The 16,001-nt window shown below is 41.3% G+C and overlaps 1 protein-coding gene, 1 long non-coding RNA gene and 1 other non-coding gene across 9 annotated transcripts in view; 2 read left to right on the forward strand and 1 right to left on the reverse strand.

The window, feature by feature from the left end:
- The window catches only part of NIF3L1 (NGG1 interacting factor 3 like 1), a 16,180-nt gene extending 3,807 nt beyond the window's left edge, over window positions 1–12,373 (forward strand). For 6 of the 7 annotated variants that reach the window (XM_004033017.4, XM_019021804.4, XM_055379383.2 and 3 more), the window contains 5 exons: window positions 168–330; window positions 3,706–3,832; window positions 5,518–5,656; window positions 7,826–7,909; window positions 11,935–12,373. In XM_004033017.4, the coding sequence (XP_004033065.2) occupies window positions 168–330; window positions 3,706–3,832; window positions 5,518–5,656; window positions 7,826–7,909; window positions 11,935–12,119 (698 nt within the window). In that variant the 3' untranslated portion in view covers window positions 12,120–12,373. The remainder of the gene's footprint in view (window positions 1–167; window positions 331–3,705; window positions 3,833–5,517; window positions 5,657–7,825; window positions 7,910–11,934) is intronic. The other variant, XM_019021807.3, reaches the window with a different exon arrangement.
- LOC115933832 (U6 spliceosomal RNA) lies at window positions 7,462–7,563 on the forward strand. The gene has a single exon (XR_004069682.1). It is a non-coding gene; the product is annotated as a U6 spliceosomal RNA (small nuclear RNA).
- On the reverse strand, window positions 12,339–15,476 carry LOC129531937 (uncharacterized). The gene is made up of 2 exons (XR_008677428.1): window positions 12,681–15,476; window positions 12,339–12,573 (listed from the first exon to the last, which is right to left on the reverse strand). It is a non-coding gene; the product is annotated as an uncharacterized lncRNA (long non-coding RNA).
- Between the last annotated feature and the right edge of the window lie 525 nt (window positions 15,477–16,001).

Genomic DNA, 16,001 nt, shown 5'->3' on the forward strand with positions numbered 1-16,001 from the left:
GGACTGGTGATGTATATCTAAGGGATATGTGTATGTTATGTAAGCATGAGAATGAATCTTTTAAAAAAGTCATTTCTTAGAAATTTTGCATATAATAGTTTATCTTACTTTTAAATCTTAATCTCTCACCCCCCAAAACTCCCATTTTCCCACAATATTTTCTCTAGGAGCTTGTACCTCCAGGCCCATACATCCTTCCAAAGCTCCCAACTACCCTACAGAGGGAAACCACCGAGTAGAATTCAACGTTAACTACACCCAAGACCTGGACAAAGTCATGTCTGCAGTGAAAGGAATTGATGGTGTTTCTGTCACTTCTTTTTCTGCTAGGTACAATTTATTTTTCTCTTTTTTTGTGTGTATTTATTGGTAAGCATCTTCCTTACAAAGTCTATAACCCTGGTATTTAGGCTTGAAACAAATAGTTTTCTCTGGAGTTGGTTTACAAAGCAGCATACTCCTCATTTGTTTGTGGGTCCTGGAGAACTATGGAATTTTTTCAAAACAATAAAAACGGTAAGTAACACTAAGTATTTTGTATGTCAGGGGACTATACTATGCATTTTACCTACAGTATTTCTAATCCTGGTAATGTTCAAAGATAGTTATTTTTACTTTAGAGAATACAGATAGATCCTAGTGATGTGGTGATAAGGCTTTTATTGGTTCCCAGCAAATCAGTGATTCCCAAGCGCTTTTTTATATTTATCTTTACATTTTAAATATATATTTTCATAAATCAGTCTTTAACATCATGGGAAATATTTTTCTGAATAGTCTTTTTTTGTTTGTTTTAAGAGACTCCCAGGCTGGGCACGGTGGCTCACACCTGTAATCCCAGCACTTTGGGAGGCCAAGGCTGGTGGATCACCTGAGGTCAGGAGTTTGAGACCAGCCTGACCAACATGGAGAAACCCCGTCTCTACTAAAAATACAAAATTAGCTGGGCGTAGTGGCGCATGCCTGTAATCCCAGCTACTCAGGAGGCTGAGGCAGGAGAATCACTTGAACCCGAGAGGCGGAGGTTGCAGTGAGCCGAGATTGCTCCATTGCACTCCAGCCTGGGCAACAAGAGCGAGACTCTGTCTCAAAAAAAAAAAAAAAAAAAAAAAAAGCGACTCCCATGCTGGAGTGCAGTGGTATGATCGTAGTTTGCCGTGGCTTTAAACTGCTGGCCTATCTCAGCCTCTCAGTTAGCTGGGACTATAGGTGCCAAGCACTTCAAGGGAAAAATACATTAAGTGCCTCTTTATAAGGTCAGTCATTATTTAGGGCAGAGATAGGAGTTTTTTTGGTTTATGTATTTATTTATTATTATTATTTTTGAGATGAAGTCTAGGTCTGTCACCCAGGCTGGAGTGCAGTGGCACGATCTTGGCTCACTGCAACCTCCGCCTCCCTGATTCAAGCGATTCTTCTACCTTAGCCTCCTGAGTAGCTGGGACTACAGGCACCTGCCATCATGCCTGGCTAATTTTTTTTTTGTATTTTTAGTAGAGATGGGTTTCATCATGTTGGGTGGGCTGGTCTTGAACTCCTGACCTCGTGATCCACCTGCCTCAGCCTCCCAAAGTGCTGGGATTACAGGCGTGAGCCACTGTGCCCAGCCGGTTTTTTATTTTTTATTTTTGAGAGACAAGGTCTCACTTTGTCACCCAGGCTGCGGTGCAGTGGCATGATCACAGCCCATTGCAGCCTTGACCTCACAGGCTAAAGCTATCCTCCCACCGCAGCCTCCCTAATAGCTGGGACTATAGGTATAACTTGCCACCATTCCTGGCTAATTGTTCTGTCTTTTGTAGAGATGGGGTTTTGACTTGTTGCCTAGGCTGGTGTCAAACTCCTGGGCTCAAGCCACGTGTCCACCTTGATGTCCCAAAGTGCTGGGATTACAGGCATGAGCCACTGCCCCCTGCCTAACCTCTCATTATTTTTAATTGCTTGTAATGTTTCTTATTATGGATGAACAGTAGTTTCTTTAAGCATTCCTCTTCCTACTGATGGACTTTTTAGTTTGATTCCAGTTTTTCCATAATGTAGATAATATCTGAGTTTTACCATTAGATAGGGATCAAGGCATTGGTTTTCTTTTTAAAAATGTCACAGGTGATTGCAGAGTTTATAATTAATGCTTCCAGATTATCTTTAAAGGTGTCCTTTAGTTCTAGAATTTTATGATTATATTTAGAGTTTATGGTTAAATGTGAAACTTTCTTGATGTCAGTAATTTTGCAGAGGCTCTAGAGGGTGATCCAAGGGCCTCCTGTGTGATTGTTAATGAGGTGCTTATTTAAAAATGCAGATATTTGGCCAGGCGTGGTGGCTCATGCCTGTAATCCCAGCACTTTGGGAGGCTGAGGCAGGTGGATCACGAGGTCAGGAGATCGAGACCATCCTGGCTAACACTGTGAAACCCCATCTCTACTAAAAATACAAAAAATTAGCCGGGCGTGGTGGCGGGCGCCTGTAGTCCCAGCTACTCGGGAGGCTGAGGCAGGAGAAAGGCGTGAACCCGGGAGGCGGAGCTTGCAGTGAGCCGAGATCACGCCACTGCACTCCAGCCTGGGAGACAGAGACTCTGTCTCAAAAAAAAAAAAAAAAAAATGCAGATTTTTGTATTCACCTCAGACCTTATAATTAGAATGGAGTTTGCCTGAGAATCTGTCCAGGACATTCTCAAATTCAATGATGTTTTAAAATTATCATCTCTAAGGCTTTAAAAAAATTCATTTTGCCCCAGCCCCATTTGTAGATGTTCTGTTCACTGGTTCTGTGGAAGGATCCAGCAGCTGTTATTTTAAGAAGCTAGAAGGAATTTTTTTTATTTTTTATTTTTTTGAGACAGAGTCTCACTCTGTTGCCCAGGTTGGAGTGCAGTGATGTGATCTTGGCTCACTGTAACCTCCGCCTCCCAGGTCCAAGGTCCTGGGACCAGGTCCCAGGTCCAAGTAGCCTCCCCAGTAGCTGGGACTACAGGCACCCCCCCCCCCCCCCCGCCCCACCGCGCCCGGCTAATTTTTTTTGTATTTTTGGTGGAGATGGGGTTTCATCATGTTGGCCAGGCTGGTCTTGAACTCCTGATCTCAGGTAATCCACCTACCTTGGCCTCCCAAAATGCTGGGATTACAGGTGTGAGCCACTGTGCCTGGCCTTCTTTTTTTTTTTTTAACTTTAATTTTTTAATAATTAAAAAAATAATAATAAGATAGGGTCCTGCTATGTTGCCCAGGCTGGTGTTGAACTCCTGGGCTCAAGTGATCCGCCCACCTTGGCCTCCCAGAATGCTGAGATTACAGATGTGAGCCACTGCACCCGGCCAAGAAATTTCTGATGCACAATCGGGATTGAGAACAGTTCTTGAACAGTGGTTTCAAAGTGAGGTCCTTGGACCAGCAACATCAGCATCACCTGGAACTTGTTAGAAAGGTAACCTCTCAGACCCCCACCTAGATATAATGAATCAGAAACTCCAGGGGTGGGGCCCAGCACTCTGTGTTTTAATAATCCTCCAGGTGATTCTGATGCCCAGTAGAGTTAGAGAAATGCTATTCTAGAAAATGGATTAGTTTCAGATTAAATGGGTTCTGTTGGTTAAATCCTTGGTTCCACATAAATCTAATCTATTATAGTAGGTTTGTAAACTGTGGATTATCTAAAATACATTTTGGCTATATTTGTCCTAAATGGAGTGATTTTTCCCCCCAGGACTGGTAATGAGGAACAAACACGGATTAATCTGAATTGTACTCAGAAGGCTTTGATGCAGGTGGTAGATTTTCTTTCCCAGAACAAACAACTTTATCGGAAGACGGAAATTCTGTCACTGGAGAAGGTAATAAGAATATTTTGTATTTGATCTTAAAATACTGTGCACACATTTTCTAACAGTATAATTGAGGTATAATTGATATACTTAGGTATATTGAGGTATACCTTATTGAGGTATAATTGATATACTAAGAATTGTACATATTTGATGTGTACAATTTGATGAGTATCATTACTTTGCATTTTTCTTCAGCAAATTCATTTGTAAATTATTAGATCAACAGGCCATTCACTGTTATCTAAAGTACAAAATGGCAATGAGAGCATAATATTCTCTAGGAAGTAATTGAGAAAGGGAGACATTCCAGGAACAGGAAAATATTGGTACGTCTTCAGGGTTACAGATTTGGTTACAGGTTTGCTGTCTCCTTATTTTACATGCTCTGCCTGGACCATGTCATTCACTTCTTTAACTTGATAGCCATTTGTATGATGATTCCTATCTTTACTTTTTGGCTTAGAATGCTTTCTTAAGGGAAAAAATGACAAGAACCCATATTTTCATCTACTTTCTGGATGTTTTGCACTTACAGAGCCCACAAGTATTTCAAATTCAGTATATCCAAATACTTTATCCGTTTGCCACCCCCGCTTTTTTTTTTTTCCATATTTCATATTTCAGTATCATTATCTACTTTAGTTTCCAAGTTTTCACATTCCTCCTTGACTCCAGGCCCTGCTGAGTCTGGCCTCATATCTACACAGTGTTTCTCCTCTGTATTGGCTCTGCCACCACAGTAATTGAAACTCTCATTTTCTGCGATGAGAGTAGTCTCACTGAGCACCTAGGAGGCAGTCCAGGCTCTTTAGCATAGTGTCGGAAGCCCTTAATGATCTGCTACAGCCCGGGCCTCCAGGCTCCTCTCCTTCCACAGCATGTGCTCTGCACAGTAGCCATACTGTCTTCTTTTGGATCTGCCCCCATAGTGTGTTCTCTCAAGTCTTTGGCACCTTTGTCCATGTTCTCTCTGTTTAGAATGCCTTTCTCCATCTCATCGTACCTCTGTCCTGCCACACTGCACTTGACATCACCCCTTTTTAAACTCTTTATTTCCCCCTTTTTAACTCTTTTAGGGTTTTCTCTAAGACCTAAGTCCTTCCTCCAAGTACTCCCCAAGCCTCCCAAGTCACAGCTCATTTAGTTTGTCATTCCTTGTGCTGCTGCAACTGTAACACCTACCTTGTATTTAAACAGTTTTATTATTTTGTTTATTTGAGACAGGGTCTGGCTCTGTCCCCAGGCTAGAGTGCAGTGGTACAATCTCAGCTCACCACAACCTCTGCCTCCTGGGTAGCTCAAGCCCACCTCCCATTCAGCCTCCCAAGTAGCTGGGACTGCAGGCGCACACCACTGCCTGGCTAATTTTTGGATTTTTTTGTGGAGATGAGGTCTCACTATGTTGCCCAGGCTGGTCTCAAACTCCCGAGCTCAAACAATCCACCTACCGCAGCCTCCCAAAGTGCTAGGATTATAGGCATGAGCCATCGCGCCTGGCCTGATTATTGATTTAAACATCTGCCTTCCTAGAAAACTGTGAACTCCTAGAAGAATGATTTTGTCAGGTTTGTATCCCCACATTTAGCCTGGAGCTTGCTATAGTAACCTCACAGTGTGCATGTTGATTATTTTAGCATTTGTTGTTTTAGGACTAACAATGGACACCGTTTCTAACTTCTGTTTCTCCTCAGCCTTTGCTTCTACATACTGGAATGGGACGGTTATGCACACTGGATGAATCTGTCTCCCTGGCAACCATGATTGATCGAATAAAAAGACACCTAAAACTATCTCATATTCGCTTAGCCCTTGGGGTGGGGAGAACCTTAGGTAAATATAGCTCCTTCATTTATCCAGTATGCCTACTGTTAACATTGGACAAAGATTGAAACTCTTGGTTGTATTAATATGTGATAGAGAGTGTGTTAGCAGCTCATAGGAGATAATTGGTTTACATTATTGATTAGGGTGGGCCAGGTTCTGATGTGGAATACATCTCATTGACTTAATCAATGAGATTTATTTCTCTGTCATGCTATGTGTTCAAGTTGGTCATTGTAGGAAGTCTGACCATTGTAGACTGGTTGCTGTTGCAGAGGGAGGGAGTTTTGCAGGGTCTTAAACCATCAGTTTAAAATTCCAGGAAACATGTTAATTTCTGCTCAACTCATTTTCCAGAATTAGTCATGTTGCCCAATACAAGCAAGGGAGGCATAAAGTGCAGTCTTATCATGTGTCAGGAAGAGAGCTGGAATCATGATTGCTACAATTACAACATAAACTTTGCACTTATAAGACTGGTAATATTTTCTAGTGAGGTGCTACTGAGTGATCTGATCCATTGTAGTTTCTAAGTCGTAGTTTTTTCTTCTGGCCTTTCCTGGTACTTTTGAGAACAAAAAGAGTGAACAGACATTTGTTCAACACCTTCAGTGAGCCTAGCACTGTACTGATTGTCTGTCCTAAGTACATGAGCTCCTGCTGGCAAAAGCAGTGGGGCACAGCGGTTATAGGTGTGGATTCTGAGCTTAGACAACCTGGCTTCAGATTTGTCTGTCCTGTTTGCTGCATGTCTTTGACAAGTTTATGCCCTCTGTGTCACAGTAGCCTCATCTGTAAAAACTGCATTAATAATAAAACCTAACTCAGAAGGTGGTAGTATAATCCATGTGACATGGCACAGTGATTGGCTCACATTAAGTATAAAGTGCTAGCTGTTGTTAGCTTTGTGGTTGGTACTATTTCTCCCATTTTACAGGTGAACAATTGTGGTTCAGAGAGATAAGTAGCTTTATTAGTTCGTTCTCACGCTGCTATGAAGAAATACCTGAGACTAGGTAATTTATAAAGAAAAGAGGTTTAATTGACTCACAGTTCTGCATGGCTGGGGAGGCCACAGGAAACTTACAATCATGTTGGAAGGCACCTCTTCTCAGGGTGGCAGGAGAGAGAATGAGTGCAAGCAAGAGAAATGCCAGACGCTTATGAAACCATCAGATCTCGTGAGACTCACGCATTATCACAAGAACAGCATGGGGGAACTGCCCCCATGATCCAATTACCTCCACCTGGTCCCGCCCTTGACCCGTGGGAATTATGGGGATTATATTCAAGGTGAGATTTGGATGGGGACACAGAGCCAAACCATATCAGTAACTTATCTAAAAGTCCAGTTAGATCAAACAACCCAAGGGAGTTAGTGTCCAAAGAAAATGGATAGCAGAGGTGGGATTTGACTTCCAAAATAACTCCAAAGCCCCCTCTTTGAGATACCCTGCTGCTGAACTGGAGTGACCACTAAAGAAGTGTTCATTTTAGAAACCCAAGTGCTAAATACTTGGATTTTGGCTCGAAAGTTGCTGTTATTTCACTTTTCAGAGGATGCTTTTTGAGAGTAAATAGTATATTTAAACATAGTGCCAAATCCATTTGTAGCATTCCTCTTTCTTATAGTCCTTTTAGTTCCTTAGCTTCCTCACCTGAGAATAGAGATAGTACTTGCCTACCTCTCACTGTTGTCTGAAGACCCAGGTGAGATTATTTTACCTAGCACTGTTGCAGTACAGCCTAGAGCTGCACCATTAGTACTATTCAGTGGTTTGTGAGTTTGTGCAGCCATGTCCAAAGGAATAACGGTGCCCCCTTCAGCGGCACATATACTAAAAATTGGATGATATAGATTAGCATGGCCCCTATGCAAAGATTACATGCAAATTTGTGCATTGTTCCATATTTTGCGCAATTCACAAATGTTGTTGGAAAAAAAAAACACAACAAAGGAATAATAACCGTGCCTTGGGTTAGCTATGCAATATCAAAGAATGACCTGTTTGCTTATATTAAAACATGTTTTTTTTAAATGCAGTAAGAACAATTCATATACTGGTGATGAGACCAGGAGTGAAATCTGTATTATGTTTAGGATTCTTGGTACAAATTATAATAGTAAAATGAAAGGGAATTGTAAAGTATTGGTCTCTTGTTTCCTTTGTTTTGAAGAGTCTCAAGTCAAAGTCGTGGCCCTGTGTGCTGGTTCTGGGAGCAGCGTTCTGCAGGGTGTCGAGGCTGACCTTTACCTCACAGGTAGGACAGACTTTGGATCTCTCTTGGTTTATTTTTTGCAAAATCAAAAATGGCAAATTTTAGGACAGTACCTGGCACATAGATGATACCTAATTAATGTTTTCTGAACCTGAACTAAACAGAAACTACAACAGAACTGGGGACTTACTGCATTCTTTGTGGAGGGATGAAATCATTGAACAGTTTATTACATTATCTCAAAAGTTAATGGTCAGCATTTATTTTACCTACATTCTTCCTAAACTGTCCCAAACCTCTCAGATTTCACATCAGTGGGATACTTTCTACCCTGTCACCTTAGCTAGGAAATGGTTCCTTTTACTCAGCCTAAAGCCAATCATCAATTCCTATCAATTCAAGCTCCCAAATCTTTCTAGAATCTTCCCCCTTATCTCTATCCAGGCACCATCTCCTACTTGAAGTACAGCATCAACCGTCTAATGGTATCTTCCATATACTCTCCTGAAATTAACTTTTCAAAGTGCAAATTTGATGGTCTTGATTAAAAAGACTTCAGTGATTTCCTTCATCTGTCTGGTGGAGCCTGAACATTGCATCCCCTTTCCTGTACCCTTTGCTTATGCTGTTTTCTCTGGCTAGAATGCCTTTTCCTTGTACTCCTAGTGATAAGTGAACACCCCCTCTGAGAAGCCTTCTCTGACACTGTCCTGCTCCTGCCTCTTGTGGGCCCCTATCACTTTGTCCTTGACCTCCAATGTGCACTTCTGTTGGATAGTAATTGTCTGGCTGCTGGGCCTTATACTCTCTCATTTAGGATACTACCTAATAGGTCCTGGCTAATTTTTATTGAAAGAATTACTTTATGTAGTTACTACTCAGGAATATGGCCAAACATGGCCCCTTACACCTCCAAAAGATTTGGAGGCATTTTAAGGGGTTGCCACTTTGTTTACCTCCTCCTTCTTAGGGTTAGGAGAGAATGAGTTAAAGAATTACTTTTCCCACTTCGAGGACCAGGCTCTAGGCTCTTAGCCCTCTGGCCATTCCTTTGGCTACTTCCATGCTTCTCTTGCCTCCCACACCCACACTTTGTTATATAGCACACTCTCTTACAAAGGCTGCTGCACTCAAAGCATTGTCACATCCTGAAGTACCGAGGAGCAGCATCTGAGCAAGCCTGATGGAATTGCTCTAAACCAATAAATTGATTTAAAAAAACAAAACATGTATGTGACTATTACTTATTTTATATTTTCTGAAGATAAAAGATTTTTGTAAGCCCTTAAATTTCTACCAGATTAAAGTGAAATTTCAATATGAATATCTTACAGTACTGTGTCTGGCTATTTTAAAATTCATTTTAGCATTTTACTTAGGAATTTCAGACCTATGTAAAAGTTGCAAGAATAGTACACTGAACTCCTATATGCTCTTCACCTTGGTTACTAATGGTTATATTCTGCCATATTTGTACATTCCCTATGTGCATATTATATATGTGTCTATACAAACTCGTGTTTGCATGTATAGATACATAATATATACAAGTTAAAATATGTTCTATATATATATTGATGTATTTCCCCTAGGACCATTTTGTAATCAATTGCAGACATGACAATTTCTTTACCTCCAATACTTCAGTGTATAGTCTAAGAACAAAGACATTCTAAGTCCATGGAACAATTATCAAACATGGGAATTTAATATTGTTAAAACACTTACTTGATATACAGTCCATATTCACATTTTCCCAATTGATAAAAGCTTATAGCATTTCTTTTTCTGATCCATATCCAGCCAATGATCTCACATTGCATTTAGTTGTTGTTAGTCTCCTTCAGTCTGGAATAGTTTCTCAGCTTTGTCTGCATAGCATTGACATTTTTAAAGAGTATAGGCTCTTTGTTTTGTGCGTCTCTCTCAATTTGGGGTATCTGTTTCCTTATACTTTTTTAAAAACTAGTTTTTTAAAACAATGATAAAGTATAATGATACGTGCATAAGATAAATTCAAGCAGTTCCAAAATGTTAAAATGTCCTTCCTATCTGGCTGTGGGGAGAAATAGAAAATATATTATCCGGCTAGCATTAGCTGTCTCTGGTCTGTGAGGCATCACTTTTGAGTATAACTTCAGAGATGTGAAGCCCCACCTAAAGGACTTCTGCTGAACTTCATCACGCTTCCTGTGAGCCTGAGGCCGTGTTCTCATTTTATTAGGTTGTTAAGGGTAATACCCCATAAGACCAGCAGATGGGGAGCCTGCTTCTTGCAAATTAAGTTCTCTCATTTGTCTTTTCATTCTCCATTTGCTTATTCTTTCCCAAGCTGCCATCCTGGGCCAAGCTTTTCTTTCCGTTGGCTTCAGCTATTATTGCAGGGTCTTCACTGATTTCCCCCCTTTCATGCCTTCTCCAGCCAATGAATTTGTCACAGTACAGGCAGCCAGACTTACCTTTCCTAAAACAAGGCTTCCAACTGGGCCATCTTAGTGTCTTTTTCTTGCTTTTTACTTCTACTATTATATATTAAGGTGTTTTAAAAGGTGCTTGAATAAAAACTATTCCTTATAATGAGATGACACTTATTAGGAGAAGATTGTGGGGAACTGAAAAATTCTGGAATTAAGAAAACTCATTTTTTTACTTATAGGTGTTTTCTTATGGGAAAATTAAAAGAGAACTCATTTTTTTCCAAGAACCCTTTTTTCTTAAATTTATATGCCCTTCTGTCTCTAAATACAGTTCAAAATTGTACTTTTTAAAGAACAAACCTAATTGTACACAGTGCAGTTTTGCTCTTAAATTAGAAGTCATCAGTTCACAAACTGCATTTTAAAAAATTCAGAATATTAGTCTGGACATGGTGGCTCACGCCTGTAATCCCAGCACTTTGGGAGGCTGAGGCTGGCAGATCACTTGAGCCCAGCAGTTCGAGACCAGCCTGGCCAACGTGGTGAAACCCCATCTCTACTAAAAATACAAAAATTAGCCAGGCATGGTGGTGGGTGCCTGTCATTCCAGCTACTCGAGAGGCTGAGGCAGGAGAATCACTTGAACCCAGGAGGCAGAGGTTGCAGTGAGCCGAGATCGTGCTACTGTACTCCAGCCTGGGTGACAGAGCAAAACTCCATCTAAAAAAATAATTAACAATATAAATAAATTTAAAATTCAGAATATGAATTTTCCCCAAATCTTTTCACAACAGATGAGATTCCCTCCAGAGTTTCTAGGGATTTTGCTTAAGTCAAAGAAAAATACTTTGTTTTTAACCTGGAAGTAATCTTAAATTCATTTCATCCTTATATATTAGACTAAGTTGACGACAGAAATACTGGTGCTTACAAAGCATAAGTCTGCTGGGCAGTATACATATAATTTCCTCCAGAGGTATTTATTACTTACATAAGAGGCAAATTTTCTGAAGGCCTCATTTTACTTGGCAGTGATCATTCATTTTACCGTGGAAACACTTTGAATGGGTGTTTACAGATCTGGTTCTGGCCAGATATGTTGGATTGGATAATTGCCTTGGGGTCTGCTAAGGAAAAAGAAGTTGGAATTCTCAGTGGGATGGATTTTATTTTTATATTTTCAAGATAGTCTTACTCTGTCACCCAGGCTGAAGTGCAGTGGTGCAATCTCGACTCACTGCAACCTCCAGGCCCTGGACTGAAGCGATTCACCTGTCTCAGCCTCCTGAGTAGCTGGGATTACAGGCACGCGCCACCACGCCCAGCTAATTTTTGTGTTTTTAGTAGAGACGAAGTTTCACCATGTTGGCCAGGCTAGTCTAGCACTCCTTAGCTCAGGTGATCTGCCTGCCTAGGCCTCCCAAAGTGCTGGGATTACAGGCGTGAGCCACCGTGCCCAGACTTTTCTCTTTTTAAGTTGGAGGACATAAAAGAAAACGTACACTACTTTCTAGATTTATATGTAAAACAGTTCTGCTCTATTACATTCACTTCATATAGACTACAAACTTGGTATTTCTGCTTTTGTGTTTCCTCATTCCACAGATTCCATATCTAGCATTTAAGAATTTGCTCTTCCCTTTTTGGTAGGTGAGATGTCCCATCATGATATTTTGGATGCTGCTTCCCAAGGAATAAATGTCATCCTCTGTGAACACAGCAACACTGAACGAGGCTTTCTTTCTGACCTTCGAGATATGCTGGATTCTCACTTGGAGAATAAGATAAATATTATCCTATCAGAGACTGACAGGGACCCTCTTCAGGTGGTATAATTGCAGAAACATCAGGATAACACATTCTACAAATCAGCTGGATGCCAACTTAAATTTGTAACATGAGTCAGTGGGACTGGTGTGCTTCCAGAGAGTGTCTTCGAGGGTATCATCATTTCCGGTTTGTTAATCTTATTCACCAAATGTTCTATCGCTCGTAAGGTAAAACTGTAATATAACTACCATATTAAATAACAAATGTGCATTATAAACTCTAGGAAAGATTGAATAAAATCTGTTTACTTAACATTCTTTGGAAGGAGCTCAAGTGATTCTGTCCTTAGTTTAATTGTAGATGGGATGGATCCATTTGGGTATCTCTGCCCTTGGTTAGTTAACATTATGCTTGAAAAACTTGGGCTTGAACACTTCTAGGTAGTAGCCTTTTTGCAGCGATAAGGTGGTCTGTCTGTTTGTCCTTGTTCCTAGTTCTGCCTACATTCCAGTCTCTCACCTAAATTTCAGAATCAGAATGAGATTTATCAGGATGTTGTTTTGAAAATATATATACACAATCATTATTCATATTACTGTTACTTTATTGCTTTTTAGATGACTTACCTGTAATTTTTTTTTCTTCCACAGTCCTTTGTTCCTGATTTCTGCTCTGTCACTTCCCTCTCCTGGCAATGAACTTGGCTGCCGCAGGCAGGGGGCAGGGCCAGGGAATGAAATTCCAGAGCAGAAAGAACAAAGTCAGATATCTCAAAATATCATCCTGCCCCATTTAATCTGGGCCTTTTATCCATGTGGATGCCCCTTTCTAAACAGCACCTGCGCTGGGCTGCGAGGCCCCTGCCTGCCTGCTGCTGGTTGGGCAGGGCAGATACACCTTTCTCCACCTGAGGACTGTGTTCTCAGGTAATCTGGCTAAAGCAATATTCCCTCCATTTTAGGCATTCTTAGATTGCTTTTATGATTTGTGCTATTTTACCATACCACATGTAATTTTTACTTCATGCTTTTGTGTAAAGCAACTTTTTCTTTTTGTTTATTTTTTATTGTGGTAAAATTCACATAACATAAAATTCACCATTTTATTTTCCTGCCCCCCCCTTCCAAAATTCACCATTTTAAAGTATACAATTCCATAGCTTTTAGTACATTTACAGTGTTGTGGTACTGTTACCACTACAGTTCCAAAGCATTTTTCATCACCACAGAGGGAAGCCCCCATTAAGTAATAATTCCCTCCTCCCATCCCCTGGATCCTATTTCTGTGGATTTGTCTATTTTGGATATTTTCTATAAGTGGAATCATAAACATGTGGTCCTTTGTGTCTGGCATCTTTCACTTATGTTTTCTCCATTACTGCTGCCTTTTGTGTTTGATTTTTTTTCTAGTATTTTGACTCCCTTATTTCCTTTTAACTGTCTATTTTATCTTCTTACCTATCTTTAAAGGAAATTTTATGTGACATCCATTATAACTTGAATATTTACTTAATCTATATTAAATACAGGATTATTAAAATACAAAGGAACACTGCTCAAAAGAAATGTCATTTTTTTTAAATGTCATTTTTTTTTTTTTTTTTGGAGACGGAGTCTCACTCTGTTGCCCAGGCTGGAGAGCAGTGGCATGATTACGGCTCCCTGCAACCTCTGCCTCCCGGGTTCAAGCGATTCTCCTGCCTCAACATTCCAAGTAGCTGGGATTACAGGCACACGTCACCATTCCCAGCTAATTTTTGTATTTTTAGTAGAGACGAGGTTTCACCATGTTGGTCAGGCTGGTCTCCAACTCCTAGGCTCAGGGGATCCGCCCACCTCATCCTCCCAAAGTGCTGGGTTACAGGTGTGAGCACCATGCCTGGCCTGAAATGTCATTTTTAAGCTTAGTGTCTAATGACATGTTTTGTGTTGTTTTGCTGATTTAATAAATAAGGCCACATACTGACATGAAACGGTGGTTTAGTAATCCCTTGTCTACTCCAGAAAGCTGAAGGCTGAGGAAGGACATGCACATTCCCTCACAGGTGTCACATGAAAAATCTTCCCTATCCTGTAGGACTTAAAAGGTCGCCTTGGATGCCCACATGGACAGTACATTCCAGGTGGAAGGTTGCAGATTGTAGGGAATAGTGTCACCACCTTTGTTGTGCATCCATGACACCTTATATAATCTCTTGTGCACATGTATTAGAGGGTGCTCCATACCAGTCTAGATCAGGATCCAAATCAGACACTAGTGCAGGAAAGAAGTGAAGCTGGCCAGGAGGTGGCAGCAACAGTTCAGCCCAAGGCAACTGCTGCTGGGCAGAATGAAGGTCCAGCGTGGCCAAGTCTTCCTGATCTTTCAGGGGCAAAGGAAATCTGGATTTTTTAATATGTGGGGTGTTAAAATATACATATATTATCATATATAAAACATACATATATACATGTTTCTGCACAGTTCCTGGCTTATAACTCCTCTAGCCCTTGTTACAGTCTTTTAGGTGTGTTAAGCCTCAGGGGCAGGCCTCAGGAAACAATCTCTGAGAGTTCTGCCCTCCTTTCACCAGTCCCAAAGCAAAATCCTAATCTTCTCCCTCCCTTTTCTTTTTTATTTAGAGACAAGGTCTTGCTCTGTCACCCAGGCTGGAGTACAGTGGTGTGATCATAGCTCACTGCAGCTTCAAACTCCTGGGCTCAAGTGACCCTGCCTCCTCAGTCTCCTGGGTAGCTGGGCCTACAGGCACCTGCCACCACCCACCCCCTACTGACTAATTTTTTCAAATTAAAAAAATTTTTACTTTTGTAAAGACTGGGTTTTGCTACACTGCCTAGGCTGGTCTTGAGCTCCTGAGCTCAGGGAATCCTCCTGCCTTGGCCTCTCAAAGTGCTGGGATTACAGGCGTGAGCCACTGAGCCTGGCCGTTTTTTTTTTTTTTGAGACGGAGTTTCACTCTTGTTGCCCAGGCTGGAGGGCAACGGCGTGATCTTGGCTCACCACAACCTCCGTCTCCCGGGTTCAAGTGATTTTCATGCCTCAGCCTCCCGAGTAGCTGGGATTACAGGCATGTGCCACCAGACCCAGGTAATTTAGCATTTTTAGTAGAGATAGGGTTTCTCCATGTTGGTCAGGCTGGTTTCAAACTCCTGACCTCAGGTGATCCGTCCTCCTCGGCCTCCCTAAGTGCTGGGATTACAGGCGTGAGCCACCACACCTGGCCTTATTTTTTTTTTATTTTTTATTTTTTGTGAGACAGTCTCACTCTTTCACCCAGGCTGGAGTGCAGTGGCACGATCTCAGCTCACTACAACCTCTGCCTCCCAGGTTGAAGCAATTCTCCTGCCTCAGCCTCCCAAGTAGCTGGGATTACAGGCGTTCGCCACAATGCCCAGCTAATTTTGTATTTTTAGTAGAGATGGGGTTTCACCATGTTGGCCAGGGTAGTCTAGAACTCCTGACCTCAAGTTATCCACCTGTCTCAGCCTCCCAAAGTGCTGGGATTACAGGCGTGAGCCACTGTGCCAGGCAAATGCTGCCATTTTAAGACCTACACTTTGGGTAGCAAAGGTAAAGATGTTGACCCTAAATACTTGGGAAGCCTGGGGCCAGTGATAAATATAAAAATTGGTATGAACATTTAGTAATGAGCTTTGTATTGTACTCATGCTTAAAGTTATATTTTCCATAGCATCAGTCTTTTCAAATTTGCCTTATTCAACACATTAAGGATGCTATAACTTATGCTATTAAAACCTCATAGGCTGGGTGAGGTGGCTCACACCTGTTAATCCCAGCACTTTGGGAGACCCAGGTGGGTGGATCACTTGAGCCCAGGAGTTCAAGACCAGCCTAGGCAACATGGTGAACCCCATCTCTACAGGAAAAAAAAAAAAAAAAAAAAGCCAGGTGTGGTGGTGTGTGCCTCCTGTAGTAGCAGCTACTCA

Source organism: Gorilla gorilla, chromosome 11 (genome assembly GCF_029281585.2).
Source record: "Gorilla gorilla gorilla isolate KB3781 chromosome 11, NHGRI_mGorGor1-v2.1_pri, whole genome shotgun sequence".
Classification (NCBI taxonomy): Eukaryota; Metazoa; Chordata; class Mammalia; order Primates; family Hominidae; genus Gorilla; species Gorilla gorilla.